Source organism: Xenopus tropicalis, chromosome 8 (genome assembly GCF_000004195.4).
Source record: "Xenopus tropicalis strain Nigerian chromosome 8, UCB_Xtro_10.0, whole genome shotgun sequence".
NCBI lineage: Eukaryota > Metazoa > Chordata > Amphibia > Anura > Pipidae > Xenopus > Xenopus tropicalis.
Window position 1 is genome coordinate 106,281,077 of NC_030684.2, and position 25,122 is coordinate 106,306,198.

Below are 25,122 nucleotides of genomic sequence, written 5' to 3' on the forward strand. Positions count from 1 at the left end.
CCTTATGGGATGGAACCTTGTTTTTCATTGGATGCAAAATGTTGGAATAATCACTGTAGAAATGTTTTATTCAGGCTGAGACTGGCAATCTATGGGTTCTGGCAAATGCCAGGGGGGCTGCTGTAAGATGCCATAGACAGTCACTATTTATTGGGTTGTGGGGGGCTGTTTGGGCCTCTTTGTACTTGAAACTCCAGGGCCTATTTTAAATCCCAATCCAGACCTACCTTTATAGCCAAATGGAAGAAGAGAAACCTCAGAATGCAATTTCTTTGCCAATTCAGAATATTTGTAAAATAGATATTTTTTGTTTTTTAAATGGTACTTTTTTGGAAACTAAAATGCAATTTGCTTAGAAAAGAAAAGCTACATCATGATCAAGTAGATATACACTGCCCACAGATCTGCGCCGCACACCTGCAACAACCCATCAGATAAGGACTGCATGTCTGGCCTTTTTTTTTTTTTTTTTTGGATTTTCCAGACTTGAGAAAGCATGTAACTGAACTCAAATAAGATAATAAAATAGGCCAATGTTTTGACCCTGTCCATGGGTCAAGTGCGGTTATATCTGCAGCCAACTGGCTGTAAAAGCTGCATCAATGGCCTACTTGGCTACAACTACAGTGAAGCAAACCATAACAACGTAGTTCAGTAAAGGGGAAGTCAGACACCATGATAGTAGGCATAGGCTTACACCTTCACCCTAAGAACCCTCTCAAGCATGAAACGCATAATGATTATTTGATAAGATGTTTTCAAATACAATTCTTTACCCACACTGTACTCTGAGATCTGGATTTGTGCCAGTCTGTGCATTTTTGAAAATCAAAGATACAGTGAGCCAAACTTGCTTATATTGAATTATTGGATTGGGAGGGGGAGTGTGTTCTCCATTCACCATTGATTATATATCCTAACTTGCCAAGCTCACACTCCAATATAGGCAGTCTAAGCAAATGGGTTAACTGTTAGAAATTACACACCGAAGTGGATAATCTGGGCACAATATTAGACATACCATATTAGAGCTCTGTGCATCTGTTTATATTTTATTTAAGTTCATTCCCTTCTTCAGTTCCAAGGATTAAAAGTTGCTTATTGGATTCCAATGCAAGTTTCACGAGTACTGTACCCTTATTAAAAGGTACAAGTATGGGGATCTAAATTACAGAAAGGTCCTATACTCTACTTTGGTTCTGTACTGCATGAATATGGGTCTCACTGAGCTGTGCCAAGAGCTTCCCCTTAATGGGGTTAAAAATGGGGAATGGCTTAGCTCACATTTAGCCTAATTGCCTGTTGGTTATGTAAGTAAGTAACCGGAGTTTGCTGTGGCTGCTGCAGCTTTTTACATATATATCCTACCCAAAGGCCTCCTTCTAAAACCTCACTATCCATTCTCTGCAATGCTGCTCTGTTTGTGTATATTTGTTAAAAGCAAAGTAGTACAGCAAAACTGGCAGCACGAGTGCCAGGCTATTTGATATCCAACCAGCTGCACTCCCCGCCGCGTCTGCCATCCCGCCGGCGACTTACATGTTCGCCGGTGGGATGGCAGGGGAAGGCAACTCGGGGAGATTAGTCGCCCGCGAACAGGGAGCTTTGCCGCGGGCGACTAATCTCCCCGTGTGCCAGAGCCCTTAATATAGGAATGTGATAATTTGAGACTTATCGTTGCATCAAGAGTTGATCTACAAATAGCTTCCATTGTTAAAGCACAAGAAAACCCCTAGAAACATAGAGACTTGTTTGAAAAGCCTACCTAAATTTAGTTGCCTAATTCAAATTTCCCATAAAGCATCTCTCCTGCAGTCCGACTAAGGGGCAGATTTATCAAAATGTGAGTTTAGAGCTCAATACATAAAAACTCACCCACATTCTATTTATTCCTATGGGATTTTCAACCATTGATAAATATGCTTCTAAAAATCTCATAGTAATGAATAATAGGTGGTTGAGTTGTTATGTACTAAGGTATAAAACTCACATTTTGATAAATCTGCCCCCAAAATCCTGATTCTGCACACTTGTCAGGAGCAGTAACTGGGGCATGTGTTTGTGTGTATTTATTAACACTGAAGACAAACATCACCGGCGATGTTGCCCATAGCAACCAATCAGCAATTTCGTTTGAACAAAAAGTTAGGAAACAAAAGCAAAGATCTGATTGGTTGCTATGGGCAACATCACCAGTGATGTTTGTCTTCATAAATACACCTCTAAGAGTGAGCTCTTAATGAGGAGGTGTTTGGGTCAGGAGGCAGGGTGGGCAGTGCAGCATTCATCCTGATGATGTAGCAGTTTCTATAGCTGAAACTTGCCTGCAAGCAACTTAGTTCTAATATGAAAATGACATTAAAAAATAAAAAACCTACCATGGGAATAGGAATTCACACTGAATGAATTGCAGCACAACTCTAGCCTAGAACTCTCCCATTCATATAACCTGAAGTCTCTGAAACCAAATGTACAATGTACTTTCCAGCAACCTTTGTCTCACTAAGAACCAAGGCCTTCTGCAACTGGAGCTCAACTGTGTCATTTCCTTTATACACTTCAACTCCTTCTTTATGGGGCAGAATTTCACTTTAGCCTTCACTTGGAAGGCCCATTTAGAACTCAGAAGATCATTAAGTAAGCAGCATAAAAGAGTTGTTAAATATTTATGAATGTTGATACATATTCACAGGAGCAATAGGTAAAGATAAGTTTGCAGTATGATAAAAAAAAGCTCATAAAGCGCAGAAAAAAAACAGTGATCCCCAGTCAGTGGCTCATGAGCAACATGTTGCTCACCAGCCCCTTGGATGTTGCTCTCTGTGCCGCCAAACCAGGGAGTTATTTTTGAATTCCTGACTTGGTGGCAAGTTTTGGTTGAATAAAAAGATTTACTACCAAATAAAGCCTCCTGTAAGCTGATAGTGTGCATAGAGGCTACCTAATAGCCAATCTAAGCCCTTATCTTGAACTTAAATGTTGCTCTCCAAGTCTTTTTACATTTGACTGTGGCTCACGAGTAAGAAAGGTTGGGGATCCCTGACCTAGAGCCTCAGTAAAATACAGTACATAGTAAACAGAGTAAAAAATAAACCTCTCTTTTTAATAACCCTAATTATATGGTTACAAAGTGCAAAAAATGCTTTCATAAAACCTTCAACAAAGGGAAAAAACTAACATAGAATGTTACCTTTTCATACAGATTTTCTAAATCAGCCTGTGGCAGCAAGTGATTATACAGAGAACCTCCCAGAGAAGCCCACTTATGCATCACACTGGGATCAATAACCATCCCTCCCTTCTTTACAGAAATGTACCCATTTGTCATTGGTGGTAATTGTTATATATTTAAACCTGCATTGGCATAGTCTCTGCACAGCAGCACAGTTCCCTAGTATTAGGGCACACTAGGACTCATTTACTAATAAACCTCTGTTCAGCAAGCTTTTGCAACAGCCCTTTTCCACCAGCTCACCGTAGAGCAGTAAACGCAAAACACTGGTTGGCTGCCATGGATAACTGCCCTGTGTTCCTTATGCTGGCCAACACAAACCACTGAAAGGGTACATATCCATTTTGTATGCAGTTGTCATTAAACATGTCCCGCTGAAATACTGGTAACAGAATGATTATTATCATACGCATCTCAAAATCTACCATGGGATAATATGTACCACAAAAGCAGAAAGCCCTCTTGGTGAAGCAAAGCATTGCACTGTTTTAAAAAAAGATTTGGGGTTGGAATCTCCAATCAGACAATTATAATAGAAGCTAGTAAGCACTGGCAAGCTTTCTCAGAAAACATTATCTCCACTGCTCATTTAAAGTCCCAACAGTTTATCATAATGTATTGTACTGGAAACATGACCTTGTGGCACATAATGCACTGAATAGGACTCCCCGTTTATATCAGAGATGACTGGGATTGTAGCTATACAAATACATGTCTCTGTTGACAGCCATGAGCAGGCCAGGAATCTTGTGTCCCTTTACTCCTAGGTAAGGAGAGAAAACCACACTTGGAATGGAGTCCTTTGCAGCTGGATGTGGAGATGGTATAGTTCTCAACAACCTGGTGTCCGCTAGGTCCCAGATGCGCGTGTAACAGTCTTGGCCCACTGAGGGAGAAAGCAACACTCAAGTTATTTAGCAGGTATGGGAAAAGCAATCTACAAGCTGTAAATTTCCCACTGATGCCTACTTTGGGAACACTGATACACAGCAATGGCTCTATTTTCTGGCATGCTTGCTTCCCTTATCAGTAAGTTGGGTTTATGGAGCCATTTGGGAAGGCAATGTCCAACTGGACTGCAGGTACACAAAGGCTCAAAGGTAACTGTTTACACTGCAATTACATTTACAAGTAACTTTAAAACTAAGGAATATCTGTAATGTGAACTGAAAAAGTTACAAGGAGTTATATTTTCTTTCATTATCAAAATTTTATTTTTTGGTTTTACATCCCCTTTAACAAAGGTTTGGACTACCTTTCTAGAAGTAAGAGAGCACTGCAACACTATGGAGCAAAAAATGTTTAAATAATATAGACTGTTGATACACTCGGTTAACAAACATAAGTGATCGGCTGGGAGATACCTCCGCCCCATCCCTCAGGTCAACCGGTTTCTACTTGCTGCCAAACCCTTCCTCCCCAGGTCATTTACCACCACTTGTGTCAGTCCCAGCCAACCCCAGTGCAAAGAAGGTATGGAGGGAGCAGTAGGAACTATGTAATTCCCCCTCCCACCAAACTGCACCCTAGGCACAAGCCTACCCTGCTGTTTTGGAGTATTAAAGGAGAAGGAAAGTGTAAGGCACACCCAAGTGCTTATAATTGCTAACCCAAGACCCTGGGGCCAACCTAGGGTACTGCTGTAAGCCTGTGGCCTCAGACTCAGTAGTATGCATAGCAGAGTGAAAAGCTGGGTTTTTACATCTAAGTTCTAAAATTTGCTTTTAAGTTTGTCTTTTCACTCTACTGTGCATGCCCACCCAGTCAAGCCATTATAATTACTGGGAGTGTCTTATTTTGACACCCCATTGGAGATTATGCATTACAAACAGAACTACCTTGTGTATAACGATTCCTACCTGCCATTAGCAATCCTTCATCTTCTTTCACATGTAATGGCAGAATTGCATAACTGTTGTTGTGTCCCTTGTAGTGCTTCACACTTTTCTGCATTCTCACATCCCACAGTTTAATCTGGTTATGGAAGCACAGATGTAAAATGAGAAAACTAACAAAAGAAAACCTGCTCTCATTTACATATAAACAGAAATGTACCAATGTACCTGTCCCGACATGTCTGCCACCATCAAGTAGTTTTCATCCTGAAGAAGACGTAAAGAGGTGATAGCAGAGTTCTGAGTGAAAGATGTGGCCTTTCTGAAGTAAGCTGGGCATGTAGTAGGCACACGGAAGTCAAGGGAGAAAACCTCTCCTGAGCGCAAACCGTTGTACAGCAGCAATGTCTGCAACCAAAATGGCAATTAGGGAGTTACCAACAACAAGTGTAATATTTGCCAACTGCTATCTAGAATAATTAAGGTGGCCCAACACCTAAGAAAATAAAAATCAGTAGCAACAGAACCAGCCAGTTCTCAAGCTGCCATTTTTGGGACTCTTATGTATTTGGGATCTGTAAAGGGGCTTAGCAAATACTGAAGTAGAGGCTTGCACACCCTGTGCTTCTGTGTAACCAAGAGGTGTGTTGGGGTCAGCAGAACATATTCAGATCCAGAGCTGGGCCAAATCTTAAATGCAAGTCATGAATTGCCTCACCCCCCTCACATCTCATCTTCCTTCCCCCTGCGTCACCTCTGCATTGCGCTTGTGGATGAATGCATTTCTCCTGCCGCTGATGCAAGTTAACAGAAGGTACAGAAGGGGTAGACAGGCAGGGTGAAGAGGTATGTGCCTTGCCCCCACCATGGTTGTGCCCTAGGCCTACCCACCTAGTTCAGGCCCTGTTCAGATCTATTGATTTTAAAACTCACCTTAGTAGCAAACTGCTGGGCCAATACATCACTATTTGTTATGAAAGTGCTGCGGATGTCCGGAATGACATTTATTAACCAGATTTGCCGCTTTAACCCTTATAGAAAAGCAAAAAAAAGTACTATGAAATGGCTACTTTACATTTTATTTTTTACCAACAGATGATCTGTGCATTTGAGCGTTAATATAAGAAATAAGAACTAGGGCACCAGGAGCTTACAATTCTAATTCAAGACTTAGGGGGAGATTCACTAAGACCCAAACACTCCAAACGTAATTTTTGCCGTTTTTTCGCGGCCACGCGAAAAATTCGGAAAGGCTCTGCCGCTGTTTACAATGGTCAGTACGAAAATTTTGTGACTTTCGCCCAAAAGTCCGCCAATACGATATTATTGTGAGTAATACGGTTTTTTCATAAGCATTTTCGGGATATTTGTGATCTTCAGAAATTTTCGTTTCCAATCCAAATTTTTCCCATTCATGATTCAAATTCGTGGATTAGTAAATCTGCCCCTTAGAGTAGAGTCCCAGGGTGCAAATATTAACAATGCTCCTTAAGTAACTAGTCTAGAGTTAGCATGGCTTCTAGCCTGATATAAGCCTCAAAGACAAAAGTATTTAACGCAAAATATAGCAGTTAGAAGTCAACATTAGATACATTAAACTTACATTTTCCAGACCTTTTTTGTACTGTATTAGTATTGCGATTGCGTTTTTTTCGTAATGATCGGTATTTTGCAATTTTTTCGGAAAATTGTTGCGACTTTTTCGTTACCAATATGATTTGCGCGAAAAAACGTGAGTTTTTCGTAGGCATTCCGAAAGTTGCGCAAAATCTGGCGATTTTTTCGTAGCGTTAAAACTTGCGCGAAAAGTCGTGCCTTTTTCGTAGCGTTAAAACTTAAAAGGCACAACATTTCGCGCAAGTTTTAACGCTACGAAAAAATCGCCAGATTTTGCGCAACTTTCGCCGAAAAAAATCGCAAAAATACGAAAAAGTCGCAAAATGTACGTTTTCCAATCGGAATTTTTCCAATTCGGATTCGAATTCGTGTCTTAGTAAATCAGCCCCTAGGTGTTGCCCTTGCAGTTGTGCTCTCTACACAAATGCAGAAAAATATTTCTGGTAAAAGAGGACGGAATTTAAAATATCAACAAGCAACCTGAAAAGAAGCTTAGCTGGGAGTCAGTGGGGCAAAAATTGTTTTTTTTATCATGCAAGTGACTCCCATTCTGTTACCTAAAACCTATGTAACTATGCAAGCAGCTGCAGTTCCACATGAATAGTAATCAAACCAATTATTTTATAACATATTAAATTAACAGCATTGGAGGACACATTCTTACCTGCAGAATAGCTACTCTCCATTTGAGGGTTAGAGCACCACGCACATGACCAAACATCAGAGATTTTTACTTTGTAGAGTATAGCAGAGCAGTCATCTTCTAAAAGTAATTTAAAGTAAAATTATAATCCTATCCTAAATATATTACAGCTAATACCACCATTCTGCAAGTAACCCTTGAGCAAGCTCTAAAGGTGCCATCATTTATTTTAGAATAAACGGTCATAAACTTGCTGGGCACTGTACTGTGAACTGTCATGCCAAGTACAGAACAGTCTGCAGCAGGGTACCTCTGTGGGTAGAACTTCTGCCTTGTAGTAATGGGATCCTAATTCTGGCTTGGGTACTATCTACAAGTTTGACTGTTTTTTTCAATTCTTAAATTGATTTCCTCCCACACTTCAAAAACTTAAGCTGGCCATACACGTGGCGATCTGATGATGTTTCGTGTGACCATCAGTCGCACGAAACATCGTCAGATCCGCCACACACCATTCAGGGCTGAATCGGCAGGTAAGGAGGTAGAAACAATAGGATTTCTACCGCCTTCTGCTGATTCAACGCTGAAGGGAGATTTTGGTCAGGCGCCTTCTATGGCGCCCGATCAAAATTTTCAAACTGGTCCGATTGGCAAGTCAGCCGATATCAGCAGCTTCCTGCGATATCGGTCGACTCGCCGACATACCATACACGCACCGAATATCGTACGAAACGAGGTTTCGTACGATATTATCGGTGCGTGTATGGCCACCTTTACAGGAAGGTTAAAGGGCTCCTGATAAAAATTGACCCTTACTATGTGAATATGATAAGGACCTTAGATTATAAACTCAGCTGGGGTAGGGACTGATGTGGACGATCTATAATCTCTGTGTAAATGTGCTGGTGAAAAAAAAATTACACAAAAAAGCCATAAAATGGAGCTAGACCACATAAAGATCTGCATGAAGAGATGTTAACACCTTTATATCAAAAGAATGTAGCAAGATAAATCATATGTTTTCAATGGAGAAGGATAACAGGGAACAAATGGAAAATAGGCTCAGAGTTTTTAAGGAAATACACAGTAAATCAGAAAAGGTACGCAATATTATACATGGAAATAAGCAGACAAAGAATTGTAGTCACATGACTAAAAGATGGATTACAGTGTATTTTAGATTTGCTAGAATAAATATCAGGACAAACCTGGCCAGGTAGGGACCCCCATGCCTGAGGATGGCAATTAAAAAGCCATAACCTCATAATGTCTAATTAAAAGGACAATTGGTTGAAAAAGTATAATAAAAATAATAATGGAATATTTTAACAGTAATCAGACTTTGACCTGAAAAAAATAACGGTACCAGAGTCATCCAGATTCCTGAATATGCAAGCTGGAATAAGACTGAGGCAGCCTCGAGTTTCTTCACCTTCCAAGAGGCACACACTATTCAGAGATTAAGGACCATAATACAGAGGAGCCAACCTAATATTGTTCTATAATTATTAGCACTTCTACCAGTTAACCAGAAAGACTTGTGCTGTAAGTCTTAAACCTGCTACTATCATTGCTCAAAAGTATTACAATGGTTTATGTATGTTATTGGTTATCCAGACTGCTTGGTATCTGGTTTATGTATGTTATTGGTTATCCAGACTGCTTGGTATCTGGTTTATGTATGTTATTGGTTATCCAGACTGCTTGGTATCTGGATAAGTGGTGGAAAAGAGGTTTACTGCAAGTGCCTTTTTTATTTTAACAAGTATTTGTATGGGAGACCATTTTTTCCCTTGCTCAACAGCGTGATGTACAATGACTAGAAAGAGAGCAATAAAAACATGTCTTTTATGGACCTGTTAAGACATACAGTTGCTGACATTAGTGTCACTTCATATAAATAGGTGTATGGGTGCTTTCTTTTGGCATAACAAGGATACAGAATGTGTGAATCAGGTCCGGTCACTGATGCCCAACATGCTGCAATCACCTGTGATATAAAAACAACAAATTTCAACATAAGTTACTGAAGCGACAGTGTTTTCCAGTAAATGATTATGGATTTCTCAAAGACCCTGTTAAAGCTTCTTACAGGTCTTTGGGAGAATGGGAAGGTTTGTTTCCCCTTTGATCAGGCATTCTAATCCCTAGCTCTCTAAGGGTGAAGACACACTGAGCTACTAGTGGCAGCTACTTTTTCACGACTACTAAACGCCAGAAAATACCCTGCCATAGAAAATACTGAGAATCACCTCTGCTAAAACACACGTAGAGACAATCATCAGTAAATGATCAGCACTGTCCATTTTAGTAGCCACAACAAGTAGCTGCTATTGGTAGCCCTGTGTTGCTTCACCCAAAAGGTAGTATCCCAAAATGTATTACTGATAAAATCTTGTTAATATGTTGTTAATAAACAGTGGGATTAATCTACATTTTTAATGCATAAATTATGCAATTATAAAACATTTAAAGGAAATAAAATGTGGACTGGCCATTTTGGAGCTAAACGATGTAACAGAATATATTTAATGCTTACAATAACTTTAGCATGAACAAAGAGGCTGAAGGCTGATTATTATTGAAGGATTATTTTGCTTTAAGTGCCCCATTAGAAACATATAAGCAGAATTTACAGGGAACAAACCAAGTAATTATATCCTTTTATCTGACACTTTGGTCAAGGCCAGCACTGAAAAGGTAAGATGGAAGCTAGAGAGCAGACTTAGAGGGATTGTTCACCTTCAGGTTAAGTTTAAAGGGCATGTCAACCCCAAAAATAATGTTTTGCATAATGAAAGAAAACATAATTCTAAACAACTTTCCAATATGAAAAAATTAAAGTGCTACAAATTTTTAAACGTTATTTGTAAATGTATTTGCTATTGAAAGCTGCATTTGCTGAACTCCTGGTTGTTACATGTTATACAATGTTGCAAAGGTCTTGCTTCTCCAGCAATACAGGTCTGTCAGCCTGCTGCCTTGTCTTACAATGTTTCAACAGTCTGAGCCACCAGGCCAGAGAATAGAAAAGGACAGGCAAACACTGCTTCTAATAGTAATTATATATACAAATGACTCAAAAACCATTACAAGCTTGTAATAAATGTATATTGCAAAGCTGCTTAGAATTTTGGTTTCTTTTATTAGGCAAAAAATTATATTTTAAGTTGCACTGTCCTTTAAGTATGTTTTAGAATGACCTATTCTTAGCAAATATTCAATTGGTCTTAATTTTTTATTTTTTATAGTTTTTTTTAATTATTTGCCTTCCTCTTCTAACATGTTCTAGCTTTCAGATGAGGTAACAGACCCAGCAGCCAAGAAATTATTGCTCTGTGAGACTACAATTTTACTCTTATTATTAGTTTTTATTACTTATCTTTTTAGTTAAGCCATCTCTTATGGTGGCCATACATGCTAATATTCACTCGTTTGGTGAGTTTGCCAAGCGAGCAGATCCTCTCCCGAAATCACCACCTACGGGTGGCCGATATTGGGCTAATTCGATTGAGATCTGGCCAATTTATTTTTGTTCAAATCACTGCCTGGTGTTAGGTTAAATTGGACCCCAGGAACCAGACTGCTGCCAAAATTCCAAACTGGAGAGCTGCTGCTGAACCAAAAGCTAAATAATTCAAAACTTGCAAATAATAAAAAATGAAGACTAACTGCAAACTGTCTCAAACTAGCACTCTCTACATCATACTAAAAGTTAATTTAAAGGTAAGCACAACACCTTCATGCAGCCTGGGCTCAGGTTAAGTTCGTGCCTACAAGGAAATGGTACTCAGAGAATGGAAGCAAGTCTTTTTAGACAGCTCTCATTTTGGACACAAAGGAAGTACAAAACACATAGTCTGGGAATTCCTGAGTATATCTTATACATTGGTGAAATAAGTAAACCACAAGAAACAGTCACAAAAGATTCCATTTAGCACCTTCTGGTGTGAGATATATGTGTGATCTTGCCGCTCTACTGTGGGTGCTTCCTTCCACAGACCATCGAGATTTAGCAGCCCATATTTGCAGAATCCATAGTCGCCATCATTCACTGCAAATAATCTCTCATAGGCTGAATCTGCCTGGAAAATAAGAAGAGGCTTTATAAACATGCAGAGTTCGGCAAGTCACTAATTACATTGAACAGTGGATTCACCAAATACAGCATTCACACAATGCCCATAGTGCTTAGCCAAACTGTAGTCTAACCTCAAAAGTTATGTGACCTAAAGTACAAAAAAAGGCAACTTTTTTTTCCCCAAATTATGCAATTATTAGGGTGACTTTTTATCCAGATGTAATCTGCAAATTAGAATTCAGATTCCATCCCAATCATGGATTATGCACATCCCTACACAAAATAATACTTGCATTTGAATACTTTCAGTCCTTTCACAAAATATATGGTGCAGGTTGGCAAGGAGCAGATTAAAATATTTACTACCCACTCATCATTACTAGCCAAATACACTTGATCCACACTAATTTTCATAGCAAAAATGTGAGGGAAAAAAAAATCTAACTTCAGTCATATTCAGTTAACTAGAGCTTTAAAATCTTGCAATTTAGCTAAACGCTATGAATTTCAGAATCTAATCCCGGATTAGGTTCATCCATAAAAATAATATCATTTTTTTAAACTACTAATTATAGCTAAAATGTTTTTTTGGATTATATAATCCCAATATTGACTAAATCACACTATAATAAATAAAACCCACAAAAAATCTGTATAAGACACTAAACAGGCTATTAGTGATGTCACCAATTGTAATCATGCCTCAGTGGTGTCAAGAGCCATGATTTATAAAAACGCTTATATTAAAAAACACAACATAGCCACTGTTATGAATGAATTATGAAAGTCATCTTGGAAATCAATACCCAGATGAGCACTCACTCTGCAGCCTTCTGCACTGATATGGTAATGAAACTCATTTGTGACTTCTACTGCCCTTATATTGTACATTATTCCTTTATTATCTGCTAGTCCATATGTGCAATTTTACTATTATTACAGAATTTGCTATCTGTTATATAAACTTACCATTATAAATTCAAACCTGCGTGCTCTGCCCCCTTCTCTTTCAGGGCTGTTTATGTGCACCACTTTTCTTTGCATACAGCTCACTTTCATTTCATGGATCCTCCTAGAGAGAAACAGATTGGTGCTATATATTTATTATAATTTTTATAATCATACTAGAAAGAAACAGTTTAAATGTGAATAATAATATATGAGGCCAGTTAATGTAGTTCTGACTCTTGAAACAATATTGAAAAAGTCAGTTGGTCTGAAAATAAGCTAGCTCAGTTATATTATTTCAGGAGTCACAACCAGCACTGTGGAGAAAAGAAAGGGACAGTTAATTCTTTCAATTGCAATTACATTTAAAATTATTGAACATTTTTAATTAAGCATCATTTAATTTGCTTAGAACTGCATTTTAATTTCATTTATTTTAACTATATTAACTGTGAAAATGGGTGGGTTTAGCAATGTACATTACTACAGAATATATTGGGGCTTGTGGAAATATATTTGGAAGACTTCAAACTGACAGGTTAGATACAGCACAAAAGCTTCTCACCTACAATATGTTGTGAAAGGCACCAATCCAAGCTGTCTCTTTCTCAGCAACAAAGCAGAATTTAATCCAGGTCCAGATTTCTACTTAAAATAGTACAAAAGCAGTATCTGAATTAGCTGTAATTCTACTGCTAACATTCACTAATCTTCTTACAACAAAATTATTTTCCCCCTAACAACATTCTCATTTAAGACTGTTAATGAGAAAAATTGAAGTAAAGAAGAATACATTGTATTATAAAATATTCAACCCCTGATCATGGTTCATGAACTAGACAGGGGCAAAGATTACTCTATACTAGTGCTATCCAACTGTTTCCATATATTTGAGAGCAATGTCATAATAACATGACAATAGAGGTCAATGGAGCTCTTGATTAGTCTAGTACTTTTCTCAGATTCTGTGGTCAATACAGCTGCACCTACATTGATGTAACAGTATATACTGGTTCAGACAGACATCCCATTCATAATTAGAAAAGCAAGACATCAAAATCCTTAAAGGTATAAAAAAAAATGATGCTAGATGTAGTTACTAAGGAAATTTGTAATGCAGGAATTGATACAAAAAGTCCACAACACTGTGATTCCTTTCCAGTATGATACGACTTACTTTCCTATTCTTCTCTTCTTCAAGGAGCTGAAGTCTCTTGCACTCCATTTCCTTTTGTTGTATGCCTTCCCGTGTCAGAGGGTTGCAATTGTTGTGTCCTGGGAGCATGCGAAAGTAGCGATTTTTTTCTGGGTCAAAGTAAAACCCTGGAAGCTCTGGAGATAAAGCACAGCAAGAGGTTTGTTCAATAATGAAATAATTGCACTCAAACACAGAGGGGCAGATTTACTAATCCATGAATTCGAGTCCCGAATGGGAAAAATTCAGATTGGAAAATTGGATTGGAAAAAAAAAATTTCAGATTGGAAAATTTCTGAAGATCGCAAATATTCCAAAAATGCTTACAAAAAAATCGTATTAGTCACGATAATATCGTATTGGCGATCCGAAAGTCACGAAATTTTCGTACCGAACCATTGTAAACAGCGGTAAAAACTTTCCGATTTTTTTCGCACAAGCGCCGAAAAGTTATGCGGCATACGAAAAAGTCGTGCGGATGCCCGAAAAATTCGGCAAAAATACGCTCGGAGCGTTCATGCTTTTGTAAATGTTACATAGGGTTGAAAAAAGTCCATCAAGTTCAACCCATCCAAGTAAACCCAGCACACACAACCCACACCTACCAATCTATATACTCACATACATAAACTATATATACAACCACTAATACTAAATGTGCCCCAGAGTTTCAAAATAAAATAGAATTATTCTTAAAAGCATGTACCTCCCTTCTCAGGGCTTTGTCTAATTTAACAGGCTTCTGGAGATTCCACTTTCAGAACTCTAAACTATATCCTACTGTAAACTACGTAAGATGTACATTTCTTCAAAGAGAAGACAAATTGCCAAAGAAATATAACAAGGTGCAAAAAAGCTCACAAGCATTAGATTAATTTTAAGCAGAGTAGTAGTGCAAGGTGTATGCTGCACCCATACACAAAACATGACATGGAGTTTGGGCTGATATTTGTTTGAACAAAAAGTGTCAACCCTAGGAAACTAATACTGTAACAGTAATTGACTGTCCTCAGCCTGCATCCTCCGAATCCCACAATTCCCTACACACGTGATGCCAATGATGAATGGAACATCACACACCAATGCATTGTGGGTTATGTAGTTCCTGCATGCTGTCTAACAACTTTTACACAGCTTACAATTTGTAACATCAATGTTTTAGTCCCTTCTCACCTGTCAGAATTTCAAATGATGCACAGAGTTTACAGCTGGATTTCAGCATATAAAAATGGTATTCATTAGTACTTTGTGAAATAAAAGATTATAGTGATAGGTATATTTTGTGTTATGTGGGGCTCTTTAACAAATTTTGGTTTGGAAGCCAGAGTTTCCCTTTAAACTGCTATCCCATAATTCTTTTAAAAAATGTACCTGGAGCAGCTGAGGCTTGAGAAGAGCTGGAAGATGAAGTTCTATCCATTTTGTTTGACTGAATGGAGGTGGAGCTTTGAGATGCCTCAGATGGAGACCTACTAAAAATAATAAGAATGAGTTTGAAGGTGTACTTTCTATTATTGCCTGTGTTATGAGGAGTCAACAATACCAAATATTCTCTGGGGCAAAAAAAATAACCGAACTAGAAGTTTTGAGCAGTTCAGTTCCTATTTATATCACTATATCACTAAAAATGTGTAGTTCCTCCTATGTTCTTTCACTTACCCTAAATGTACATTTCTTTTTTCAGGGATGCCTGAACATATGGACAAAACTGCCATTTGGCCTGGGCCACCTGGACAGGTGTACACATAAATTGCAGACCCTACCTTTTAATCAGCTAGAAGAATTCTTGCATACATGCTTAGCTGAAGGGTTTATGGCTTATTAATTTAAATCAATGATAAGTTCAGGGAGGTTACCGTTTCTCTCCCACTGCTGGCAGAGACCAAAATGACTGGAGTATCACTACAAGTCTGAAAATGCTGCTGAGGGTACTGGAAGTTTGGTTCAGTCAAAGTTGGAGGGCCACAAATATGTTAAAGACACAGAAAGACTGGAATTAACATTTTATTAGAACCCCTTGCAGTGATTAGGACTGCTTACATCAGACTCCAGGCTATAGCTCCTCTTCACAGAAATACACACACTGGCCAGGTGGGTACTAGGCTAAAGAGAACTGCACTGCTATCACTTTGCAGTTCACTTTCTTGCATCTGAGCTTCAGTTTTACTTTACTACACATGTGCCCAGCCAAGGGCAGCCACAAGGTATCACTTGAACAGGTGAGAAGATGGTGGTATGAAAGTTTTTCAGCAAGCACTGGCCCAGGGTCTCAGGTAAGCAACTATAATCACTGGGAGGATGCTCAACGATTAGGCAATATGTAATTTGTATTAAGTCAGCATTGGTCACAGTACACTCTTCTAGGCTGTAGCGTTGCTCACAACTATTTTATTGAACTCGCTACAATAAAATATAGCCACCTTTGAGGAAAGCGTTGTCCTTGGTATTTTCTGTTCCAGTTACGCTTGTTCTCCCTTTTGGGGCCCATTGCATCAGGACAGAGATTTCACTTCACTTCATATAGTTTGCATTAAGGCAAAGAGACAAAATATATCAGTGTTATGGGTTAAGGAAGCCGACCTTTATTAGTCCTATCTAATTAAAGCAAGTAGAGGCGGTTGCACAAGTGCAGGTATGGAACCTATTATCCAGAATGCTTGGGACCTGGGGGTTTTCCAGATAAGAGATCTTTCCATAATTTGGATCTCCATAACTTAGGTCTGCTAAAAATCATTACACTTTTATATATAATACTGAATAAACCTAATAGGAATATTTTGCCTCCAATAAGGATTAATTACACCTAAGTTAGGATCAAGTACGAGGTAGTGTTTTATTATTACAGAGAAAAAGGAAACAATTTTTAAAAATTAGAATTATTTGCTTATAATGGAGTCTATGGGAGATGGCCTTTCTGTAATTTGGAACTTTCTGGATAACGGGTTTCTGGATAAGTGATCCCATACCTGTACCATGAAACTCAATCCCCTATGTAAGCACAAAGAACGAATACATTTTCATATTTACTTAAGAAAAATCTTAAATTAGAATACTTTTAAATAAATACTGTATGCCAAAAATAAATACACAAAGAAATCAAATAAATACATAAAAGTTTTGTATTTAGGCCTTGTATTTATCCCATTACCACTTTCTTGCAGATAATTGATTTACACGCAAGCAGGGAGCCAGAACATACTACTTCAGACACACGTGACATTGAGTGTGGCTACATGGGATTAAATATTTCAGCACTCAGACTCACACTCATTTTATCCACAGGTTAGAAACTAGCATAATCGCACAACAACCTAGCCTGGTCCAAAACACTACCAACACCTTTATTTATCAGGCTCGGAAAGAAAGGTGGCCATACACGCACCGATAATATCGTACAAAACCTCGTTTCGTACGATATTCGGTGCGTGTATGGTATGTCGGCGAGTCGACCGATATCGCAGGAAGCTGCTGATATCGGCCGACTCGCCGATCAGACCAGTTTGAAAATTTTGATCGGGCGCCATAGAAGGCGCCTGACCAAAATCTCCCTTCAGCGCTGAATCGGCAGAAGGAGGTAGAAATCCTATTGTTTCTACCCTCCTTACCTGCCGATTCAGCCCTGAATGGTGTGTGGCGGATCTGACGATGTTTCGTGCGACCATCGTCAGATCGCCACGTGTATAGCCAGCTGAAGTCATGAACAGTCACACATAAACATTCTGCTTCACAAAAGTCAATGGCTGCGTTTTAACCAATTCAAGAAACAAAAAAAACCTAAATTTACATTTAAGCACACACTTTCTTCCAGCAGTGGAATGGTTAAAATGTTTTCCCTTTTTTTTTTTTACCTAAAGAGTGTTAAGGGACAGTAACACACACACACTTTTGTACAGACTATAGGTTGATTTAAGAGATAGATGTATTACAGTTTTAGCTTTAATATCCAAAAATATATACACAAAAATTAGATATTACAGAAGGGTATACAAATATAAAAGCTACAAACAAACCAAATAAAGAAACCTCTATCTTCTTAAAAAAAATAATACCAGGGAGGAAGTCCCTTTAAGACTACTAATCAAAGAATGTGACAGCTTTGTCTTTTAACATTCAGACTGGTTAGTTCCAGTATCTGTTTCCCAGTGTTTCGTTGTGCCAGTTACCCTTTTACTGCTACAGCACTACTGCTCTGACATACGACAGGGATACAGTGCTTTATAATGGAGATGAATATCATTAATATACACATGACTAAGTTCCATGGATGGTGCATTGACATATTGTTCTCCTGTGAGTACAGTTGCTGCTTTCATGTCTGCTTATTGTATATAGTGAGATAGGAGAACACAGCAAGAGTTGTGTGTAGGGTACATAATAAGGTGGTGCCCTACCCTTACAACTCCCAGCATGCCTACAGTCTTCGACTAATGGGACTGCTGGACTGTATATACCGAAAGAATCAATTGTAACTCAATATATGTTCTTTAGCCATTTGTTCTACTCCAAGAGGCCCCTATGATGCCTTTATTCCCAAAATGAAAACAAGTCCAGTAGTGAGCCCTCACAACTATAATCGGGCTTTCCCTATATTTAAAACTCACGATGACAGCATTAATATTAAAAGGATGTGTAACCATTATGGGGCCACGGCTACTAGCAGTTATAGCGCTGTTAGAGCACACTTCCGAAGCTAATGCTTGGGGTATAAAGCCATATAAACTTCCTTTCAGTAGAAGCTACGGGGAGAGAAAGGAGCCATTCAGTAAAGCACAACAATATCAAATACTCACAAAACCAAATTAAATCCTTCAAAGCACGAAGCAGTCTGAGGAAAACAAACACATGTGCAACCATAGAGCCGGGCAGCAGCCAGACAGGCGACGCGCATTTCCTTCTATATTCAGCTTTTGCCACCGCTGCCACCTGGTGGGCGGAGGGCCATACAAGTTTGCTGGTTGAAGAGAAACGTAGCACTGGGCACTTACAAACAGAACCGCTGGAAAGTCATATTTATAGCGACAGCGGCTTGTGGGGAATAAAAGGGAGGGAGCCTAAGATCATATACAGTAAGGGCGTCAGAAGCCCAATAAATAGACCGATTGTCAGAGCAGCAAGCAGAATAATAGGCATAGTAACAGTAACAATTTTTATTAAAAAAAATGAAAACTACACCCTCCAAAAGTTACCCATGTCCAGCTGCATTTTACTTAATTACCTCCCATTTAGCCAAAAAGCCCCCAACAAAACTCCACACCATGCTATGGGTACATTTTTGAAGAATGGTGATACGGCGACTAGCCCCCGACGTCTCTCCCCACAGGATATCCGGCTGTAACCCGGAAGTCCAGTCATCTTAGTGCAGAAAAGAAATTTTTGCTGTTGGTAAGTTCTCCCTCTTCTCATGTTCTTTTCAGTGGCTGGAAAAGGGAAAGGAAATGCTGGGTGAGAGGTATGCGAAGGGGAAGGGGCTTTGTGAGAGACACGCTGAGGGAATGGCTGGCTGGGGGCGGAAGACAGACTGAGGAATGGCTGGGGAACTGAAAGAGAAACGCTGGGTGAGAGGTATGCGAAAGGGACTTTGCGAGAGACACGCTGAGAGGAGGGGAAGGCTCTGTAAGAGGAATGCTGATGGGGGCGAGAAATTGATAGAAATGATAAGAAGAGGCTAAAGGGTGTGTGGGGAAAGCTGATTGAGGAGAAAGTCATTGTGAAGGAGAACAGTGTGGGGAAGCCTGACTGAGGGGGCATTACAGGGGAAAGACTGTGTGAAGGGGAACAGTGTGGGGAAGCCTGACTGAGGGGGGCATTACAGGGAAAGTCATTGTGAAGGGGAACAGTGTGGGGAAGCCTGACTGAGGGGGGCATTACAGGGAAAGTCATTGTGAAGGGGAACAGTGTGGGGAAGCCTGACTGAGGGGGCATTACAGGGGAAAGGCTGTGTGAAGGGGAACAGTGTGGGGAAGCCTGACTGAGGGGGCCATTACAGGGGAAAGACTGTGTGAAGGGGAATAGTGTGGGGAAGCCTGACTGAGGGGGCATTACATGGAAAGTCATTGTGAAGGGGAACAGTGTGGGGAAGCCTGACTGAGGGGGCATTACAGGGAAAGTCATTGTGAAGGGGAACAGTGTGGGGAAGCCTGACTGAGGGGGCATTACAGGGGAAAGGCTGTGTGAAGGAGAACAGTGTGGGGAAGCCTGACTGAGGGGGCCATTACAGGGGAAAGACTGTGTGAAGGGGAATAGTGTGGGGAAGCCTGACTGAGGGGGCATTACATGGAAAGTCATTGTGAAGGGGAACAGTGTGGGGAAGCCTGACTGAGGGGGCATTACAGGGAAAGTCATTGTGAAGGGGAACAGTGTGGGGAAGCCTGACTGAGGGGGCATTACAGGGGAAAGGCTGTGTAAAGGATGACAGTGTTGGGAAGCCTGACTGAGGGGGGCATTACAGGGGAAAGGCTGTGTGAAGGGAAACAGTCTGGGGAAGCCTGACTGAGGGGGCATTACAGGGGAAAGGCTGTGTGAAGGGGAACAGTGTTGGGAAGCCTGACTGAGGGGGGCATTACAGGGGAAAGGCTGTGTGAAGGGAAACAGTCTGGGGAAGCCTAGCTGAGGGGGCCATTGCAGGGGAAAGGCTGTGTGAAGGGGAACAGTGTTGTGAAGCCTGATTGACGGAAAAGCAGCATCAGCAGTGGGAGAGGACGTGGAGAGGAGCACTGTACAGGGCAGGACTGCTGAGCCCCACTGCAGGTCACGAACAGGGAAAGAGAAAGGAGCAGCCACCTGATCCATACCAGTGACTCTTGATACGCCTATACTCTGTGAATGTATTGGAAAGTTTTATCTGTATTAAAGTAATTAAGCTTTTACACGTATGCATTTCTCCCACATTAAGTGCACAGAAGGGGAAGGGAAATGGATAAGTCATGAAGTTTACCTTAAGTTGGAAATGTACCTATGTAAAGTGGTTCCTATTACTGCCTTAAATTAAGAAGTGGGAAAACAGAGATTCGTGAGCTACAAGCGAATTAACTGGATGCCGTATAAACCCAAGGGGGTCTATAAGTAGATTGGCAATTGGAAAGGGATATCATAACTAGGTACAAAAGGGTGATACAAGTAAAAGTTATCACTGGTGTTAAAAAACACTTGGGAGTGCACATTGTAAAGTAATTAACAGTATTACACTATATATTTTTTTTTTCTCCTTCTTCTTTTCCTCTTAAGACCTTATTGCTAAGTCTAAAGCAGAAGAGGGCTCTTTGGAGTATTCTATTGAACTGTATCTAACCTGGGATACGAGGTATCTGAAGTGAGGAGCATACACTGAAAATTGCACTTATTTATATTTGTAAAAGTAACTGGTAAATATATAGATAGATAAATAAAAAAAAAAAAAAAAAAAAAAATATATATATATATATATATATATATATATATATATATATATATATTTACCCAAATAGATTCCTACTGTTTCCATTCAGCTGTCCATATCTTTGCCTGGATAATACATAACTTTTCAGACAGTTATTGTAAAAAAAGAAAAAAACACTGTACAGCCAAAATACAACCATTTAAGCATTTGGGGATTTAATATGAAATAAAGTGGGAGAAGTAAAAAAAAAAAAAAAAAAAAAATAGAAAATCACAACAGCAGCAAAATAAAATTAGAAATGATTAATTTTATTAGGACATATTAACTGATGTGTTTCGTGCCTGAAGGGCACTTACTTATAGGCTGAAGGTCACATCCCCTCTACAAAGTTTTTATAGGGTGTTTGACCAATCACAGGATAAAATACAACCAATGCAAATAGATCTAAAAAGTGTAGCAAGTGAAAAACCAATCCGAAAAAAGTTAACTGATTGTGTTGATGTGTGCTGAAAAAAAAGAAAGAGTAATCTAAAAATTACAGATGTTGTTCCCCAAAAATACACATTCAAGTATTACAATGAGCCCCTACATGGAGGAAATATATAAGAATGTAACACATCGATATCCGTATTTCTTTAGTAGGACCGAGGCACTAAATTGAGATAATTTCAAACAGGACGAAAAAAGAGAGGAGCCTATTTAAAATGAAAGGAAAGAAAAAATTATATACAGAAAGGCACATTTAAGGCAACAGTGTTCAAACAATGTTTCTTGCCTATGTCTATGTTGTGTTTCAAATACCATTGAGAATGGGCAAATGGCATGTAAGGCCCACAAAGTGACCCAGTGCATAAATGTGGGTCACATAATAAAGGGGTTGCTGTGGTATGTGGTGACTGAAGCCCTAATTTCCCACCCAAGGAATTCCATATCTCTAATGTATGTTGTAAACATACACTACTTGCTTTTGGGACGGCACAATATAAATGCTGCCGGAGAATGGGAGTGAAAGAACATGAATTCCAGAGATACCCAAATGAAGGTAGTCTATTGTCATATGGAGAGTAAAACTGTGCAATAACTCGGCCGCTTTAAAACAGTACAGTTACTGCAGAAAGCCCAAGTCTCATTTGTTCCTAGGATGAGATATGGTAGTCCTATTGACTGTCAGCAACTTCACAGCCCAGATAAACCAAATTGTCTTAGGTTCAAGCTTCTACCTAAGATATCAGAGGATTGGGATTAGGAGAATTTGAAATAGGCAAAGTCATTTTAATACGACCTATAATATACAATGAAGGCTCAATCTGTCCAGGAGAGAATTTTCAGAGGGGATAACAGAAAAGTGTTGTTATTTTGTCAGTAATGTAGCAGAATCAGCTTTGCAACCCAAAAATTGGTTTAGAACCAGTTATCCATTAAGTCTTTTTTACTTTTTCAATTAAAAAAAAAGAGATGCTACAAATAATTATTTTTTTCATTATTCTGCCTCCAATTGAAAGATCAAATGTGACTGGTTGCCATGGATTAATGTACTTAGGAAACTGTCCATGGTTTTAGCAAATAAGCCACATTGTGATCAGGCAGAATCCCAATGATATATATATGGTTTTAACAATATATTTTCAATACATTTTTGATAAAGCATTGAAGGGTGTGCTGGCCACGGATGATTATTATTTTCTATATATATATATATATATATATATATAGGGGGTAATATATATATATATATATATATATATATATATATAGGGTAACAGGCTTCTATATTTACAAAAACGAGAAAAATTTCGGATACATACCTTACAAACGCTTGAGCCGAGAGGTATGAATCGCAAATATGATCTGACTGGATTCATTTAAAAAGAGGTTCTGGTGTTTGGGATGGGAACTCAGCGGGATAAGTCCAATTGCAGCAGTGCCACTTTTTTTGGTGAATATATAAATATACAGTATATATATACACACCAATCTTTTTTTTTTTCTTTAAATAATATGTCTTGCGACTCTGGAACAGCTAGAAGACTGATAAAGGACTTACACAGTGGTGCAGGAGTGGAACTCAATTATATTTGTTTTTATACATGGACCTGGACTTATAGTAAAATAATTTAAAAAATTGCACCCTGCAAAAAATATAGCCCAAATACTACACTGAGTTTGTGAGAGATTAAATCTTGTACCCCCTTATGGTACTTAGATGGTTAATGCACTGATTTATTTCCTCCCTGCCTTTTGCCATTATCTCTGTTGCAGACATGATCTCTCTCATGGCAGATATCCATCAATGCAATTTGTCATTAGCAGCTTTGATTTCCCTGAAGTTGGGAGTGGAAATGTGCCCAGGCATCTGAAACTAGCATTGCATATTACAGGCAATTAATGACACTGAAATTCTTCCTCTTAAGCAGTTCACAGATATTCCATTTATTCTACTTTAATGTTCTCTGTGTAAGGGTACCTGCCATGATATTTTTTAGATATTTTTCATAAAAGTCCTAATAATTGAACAATTGGTTTATGTAATATGGAAGTACATAAAAATGGTTGGTTTCCTACACTGGGAATTATCTAGCAGTAGTGGCAGAACAGTATAGGAAGGGTAACCTGCACAACTTTGCTTATTTTTGCACTACAATCCCCAGCACCCTCTGACAGCCTTAATCTGCCCTGGCCAGAAAGTCAGCTTTTTGATGGTTGCATAGAGGATAAATCTGTTCATGATTGGTACAGTGGATGGTTTAGGAAATAAATATTTTTACCACTAGAGGGAATGCACATTCTCATGAGGCTCTATGGCTAGAGGTCATAGAAACACCATAGAACCTAACCACTGAAATTCATAATATACTTTGTATATTAGGCCATTTATTAAAGGTAAAAGCACCCAACATGCACAGATCATAACCTCGGCATGCTAACAAGCACACACCAGTTATGGGATTTTAGTATTCTTCCGACGAACGTTTGGATATCGGTTGTACTGAAATGGTAGGATTAAGCCCTAAAAATAACAAAGCAGAGGATGTTCTGAACATGAAATAGTTGTCAGACAGTACAAAAGTGACTTCCATTGTAGTTCCCCCAGGGATATAACACAATACATGTGTAGATTTTATTGTTATCCAGCCGAAATTTTCTAACTTGGCTGATCAACTAAACGATCAATCGCCATGGTACGAAAAGTATTAGGATGATACTTCTGATTCCACACACAGTCCGAAAATCGTACGAAACCCATTTTTTTCCGGTTTTATTGGTACGTGTATGGCCAGCTTTTAAAATAGCATATTGCGGGGGATGGAAGTAAGGGAAAATACATATTAGGGAGAGGTAATGAGGGTAATGAATTGGCATTGGGGTCCTGCTCTGGCTGGTATTTTACTGGATGGCTTGATGCCAATGTATTTTGGAAGTACAGTAACAATAACAGAAAATATATCCTCTGGATTCAGCATACAAAAAGCACAACAAGGTAAATGTACAGCTATGGAGGTAAAATACACACAGTATATTCTGGAGCAGCCTGGATTGGATTACATGGAAGTCTTTGGAGATGAATAGGGCTTTTCAGCGTGCACTTTCAGCAGGTTGAGACCAATCACTGATACCACCCGTTCCCAGAAATAAATACCTCCAGCTCACAGACAACCTTAGCAATTCCTGAGGACAAAAATGCTGTGTAGCATGGGAAAAGCAAGCAGGGCACAAGTGTACTGTTTGTGTTGTTCTGTCACTGGGGATAGACTGGAGTCCAACAGGAATGCAAGGAGCTATTCATTAAGTAATTCAGTTATACCCACACTAGATTTATACATACTTGCACTTTTATTTTTGTTTTGCAGGCATTAAAAAAAAATGTCATTGCAGGCTAATGCCCTGCTTGGCTTGACCTGTTTGATCAAGTATAAATTTAAAAAATCCTCGACAAAAATGATGAGTATTCAGAACGGCACAGTGTAACAGATGCCGGGATGCCTTTTCTCACTCTAGTTCCATCTGGAAAGTCCCAGTGAACATACTTCAGGTAGAACTGCTGAGGTTGAGATGTTGCAGGCTTACAGCACTCACAGCGCCCAAGAGGATCCATGTTCTGCTGTAATTTTCTTGAGCAATGCCCAGCTGGTGCCATTTTAGTGACCAGTCTTTTATGAATAGTTCTCAACCCTTTCACTAGGGCCTCACATACTTAA

At 39.2% G+C, this 25,122-nt stretch overlaps 1 protein-coding gene across 4 annotated transcripts; it reads right to left on the reverse strand.

Annotated features, from left to right (window-relative positions):
• Positions 1 to 3,082: 3,082 nt before the first annotated feature.
• dcaf4 (DDB1 and CUL4 associated factor 4) lies at positions 3,083 to 19,338 on the reverse strand. Of its 4 annotated transcripts, none has more exons than XM_004917244.4 (14): positions 18,767 to 19,338; positions 15,972 to 16,065; positions 14,923 to 15,023; positions 13,534 to 13,688; positions 12,922 to 13,001; positions 12,378 to 12,480; positions 11,269 to 11,412; positions 9,268 to 9,317; positions 8,694 to 8,776; positions 7,349 to 7,447; positions 6,001 to 6,098; positions 5,296 to 5,475; positions 5,092 to 5,206; positions 3,083 to 4,118 (listed from the first exon to the last, which is right to left on the reverse strand). In XM_004917244.4, the coding sequence occupies exons 2-14, from the start codon at positions 16,037 to 16,039 to the stop codon at positions 3,910 to 3,912; spliced, it is 1,485 nt and encodes a 494-aa protein (XP_004917301.1). In that variant the 5' UTR covers positions 16,040 to 16,065; positions 18,767 to 19,338; the 3' UTR covers positions 3,083 to 3,909. The 4 variants fall into 4 exon arrangements, with proteins under 4 accessions (XP_004917301.1, XP_004917303.1, XP_004917302.1 ...); XM_004917246.4 differs by lacking the exon at positions 18,767 to 19,338 and adding an exon at positions 18,342 to 18,747 and having other exon boundaries at positions 7,349 to 7,444; XM_004917245.4 differs by lacking the exon at positions 18,767 to 19,338 and adding an exon at positions 18,342 to 18,746 and having other exon boundaries at positions 14,923 to 15,020.
• Positions 19,339 to 25,122: the final 5,784 nt, after the last annotated feature.